General features: G+C 54.9%; 1 protein-coding gene across 1 annotated transcript; it reads left to right on the forward strand.

The window, feature by feature from the left end:
- Positions 1–910: 910 nt before the first annotated feature.
- On the forward strand, positions 911–2722 carry LOC144168607 (uncharacterized). Its single transcript, XM_077697555.1, has one exon. It carries the CDS (start codon positions 911–913, stop codon positions 2720–2722), a length of 1812 nt encoding a protein of 603 aa, XP_077553681.1.
- The last annotated feature ends 550 nt before the right edge of the window (positions 2723–3272 follow it).

The raw sequence follows: 3272 nt of genomic DNA on the forward strand, positions 1-3272 counted from the left end.
TCGTGACGCTTGTCAAAAGAAATCTAGCCGTAATCGAGCACAACACTGGCGTAAAGAACGTCGATCACGTCCTAATCGAAATTGCTCCAACTAGGAAAAACGAAGGCAGCATATATATTCTTAACGTATATAGTAGCCCTAAACAAAAATCTGGTTTTGGACCGGTCTTCCGCAAAACGTTAAGCATAGCCAACAAACAGGCGCTCATCCTGGTTGGGGACTTTAATGCGCCGCATCCCACTTGGGGTTACAACATGGAAACCATCAAAGGACGCAATCTATGGTTAAACGCCCAACAGGGAGGTGTGACCCTTGTAACGGACCCCGCGTCTCCCACCAGATTGGGCAACACTGTGTGTAACGACACCACACCCGACCTCACTTTCACTAAAAACATTCCCGATCATACATGGTACAACACTCTAGAAAATTTTGGCAGCGATCATTATATCGGAGCTACGACTATCCGCGCGGGTCCTTCCAAACAGAAGGGCAGAGAAATCAGGATAGTAGACTGTGACTCCTTTCGCAAAACCAGAGAGCAAGACACACACGAAGAGATAGACGACATAGAATCGTGGACCAAAAAACTTAACCAAAGCGTAGAGGGGCGCTGCAATAGCCGAAGCGAGCGGACGCGTTCACATCGGCTCCATCATTTATGATTAATTTCGCAGTGCTTTTTTTTCTAATCGACGTTTTCTTTGTCTGAAGATGTTCGAGAAGTCAAGGGGCACCGACGGATACTAAAAGTTCCCAAAGGTACGCCTTCTTCGCCCAATTATCGGACATTTGCTACCACCGCCATTCGAGTGGCCGCTAAGCCTCGGCGTTTTCTACGAGCGCTAGGCCTCGTCGCCATCGCACCTGCCGCGGCTCGCCGCCTCGGCGGCTGCCGTTCAGCCCCGAGATGGAGGATACTTCCCCTCGGGCAACGATCTCCGACTCCCAAATTTGCGTGGAAGTTCAAGGCGAAGACATTTCACCCGAGGAATTCCACAGCGACACCGGCTGGACGCGCGCGGGGGAACGCATGTCGAGACTCCGTCAACGAGACCTTGTCGCGAAGCTCGCCGGCTCCAACAACCATGTCAACAAGAAAGCGAAAGACAACAAGAACATTCGAGCCTCGGTCATCAAGGCAGCGAGAATGCCAGCCATGCCACTGGAGGAAAGCAAGATCGTGATCAGACCACGAGGAGGACTTGACATCGTCAAGAGTGGCACCACGACCGTCGCCACGGCCATTCTTGCCGCGGCAAAGATTACGACTGAAGAGAGCGCATCGGATACCATCTGCCCGAACGCGCAACAAAACATCATGGTAGTCAGCACGCCCAAGGAGGAAAACGCCGTCCGCTACGCAAGTCTGCAAACGATCAACATTCAAGACAAGACCTTTGAAGTCAGCGCGTACCGCACGGCGCCGTACGACAGCGTGAAAGGCGTAATCCGTGGAATCCCTGTCGACGCGAGCGCCGAAGAGCTGGACCGAAACATCGTCAACCACAGAAACCCACTCGCCGTAGGCACTAAACGAATCGGCAACACGACCACGATCATCGTAGCCTTCAGAGGACCCAAGGTACCGAACTTTGTCCGATACGGCGTCACGCTCATACCATGCCTCCTGTACAGAAAGCAAATTGACGTCTGCCACCAGTGCGGCAGGGTCGGGCACCGCAAGGACGTGTGCCCGACGCCAACCAGCAGGATCTGCATGGGCTGCGGCGAAGCAAACCCCAAAGACCACAACTGCACCCCCAAATGCAAACTATGCGGTGGCGCTCACCCGACCGCCGCGAGAGATTGTAAAGCCGAATTCAAGGTACCCTACGTCGTCCGCAGGCGGCAGTGGGAGCGCCGAAAGGTCAGCAGCCAGCTCCCGTCGGAGAGCGACTTCCCGCCACTAGACCAGCCAGCTGCGCGCAAGTCAAGGACGCCATCGAGAAACCGCGCACCGTCGAGAGATCGCAGTTTCAGGAGCCAGAGCAGAGACGCGCGAAAAATGGGAACCCAAACATCACCGTCGCGCGAGAGAGTCAGTTGGGCCGACACTGCGCGAGGTGTCATGAAAACCAGTCCGAGCGACAGCACCAAGAAAGATCACAAAGCTTCAACCAAGGAACGAGATATCAACGAGGCCCTAAGACAGGAGAACGCGGCCCTGAGAGCCACCATCAACAACCTCACCAAGGAAATCGCGGAGATCCGCAACGCTCTCCGCAACGTCGAACAGCTAAGATTGAACCCGAGCGGCAGCAACAAGGGCGAAGAAACTACGGCCGCTGAGGACAAGGAACCGGCACTGAAGAAGAGGGCCGTTGAATTGCGCAAGACCAAGAGCAACGTGAGCGACTGCAGCCCCGGCAGCAGCAACAACAACGTCGAGGCCAAACTCAACAGCCTGGAGGGTATGATCAAGTCGATGAAGGACGCCATAGACGGCTTTCAAACGGAGAACGTCACCAGACTCAACAATCTGGAAAGAAGCGTGCAACTAATACTAAGCCACCCAACGTTCGCGCCCTTACAGCAGCCAGTCAACCAAGTGCCGCAACCCGGAGAATTCCGACTAGGACAATCATGGCCGCCAACTCCACAGGCACAACAGTGTGGCAGTGGAACTGCCGCGGCTTCGTCAAGAAGAGGGCAGTGGTCCAGCAACACATTGTGCACGCCGCGCGCAAGCCCGACGTGCTTCTACTTCAAGAAACGCTAACGGACAAGCCGTCCCTTCCAGGCTACAGGGTGCACGCGGGCCCGCCCGATGGCAGAGGCCTGTGCACCCTGGTCAGGAAGGGACTCACCATCGTTGAACACCGGCTAAGCAACGTGAAGATCGAACACACGCTCACCGAACTCATACCGACCAAGCAAAGAAGAAACAGCATCTTCATTTTGAACATCTACAGTAATCCATCGCAGAGACGGCAGAAGTTCAAATCCATTCTTCACAAGGCAAGCACGACGGCCCGCCAGAACACGCTGGTTGCGTGCGGTGACTTTAACGCGATGGATACGGCGGGGGGCTACGTCAAAAGCAATGCGAAAGGCAGAAACCTATCCTAAGACGCGGCGGAACTTGGCTATGCCCTCATAACCGACCCGGCTCACCCAATGAGACTTGGTAACTCCGTTTCCCGAGATACCACCCCCGACCTAACGTTCGTCAAGAACAATGAACCGATCACGATCACGTGGAGGAACACGGGGGTGGACCTCGGAAGCGACCATATGATCGTGGAAATCGTCGTACCGGAGCAGAACAG

Source organism: Haemaphysalis longicornis, unplaced genomic scaffold (assembly GCF_048455015.1).
Source record: "Haemaphysalis longicornis isolate Haplotype H1 unplaced genomic scaffold, Haemaphysalis longicornis Haplotype H1 scaffold_2, whole genome shotgun sequence".
NCBI classification, from domain to species: Eukaryota; Metazoa; Arthropoda; class Arachnida; order Ixodida; family Ixodidae; genus Haemaphysalis; species Haemaphysalis longicornis.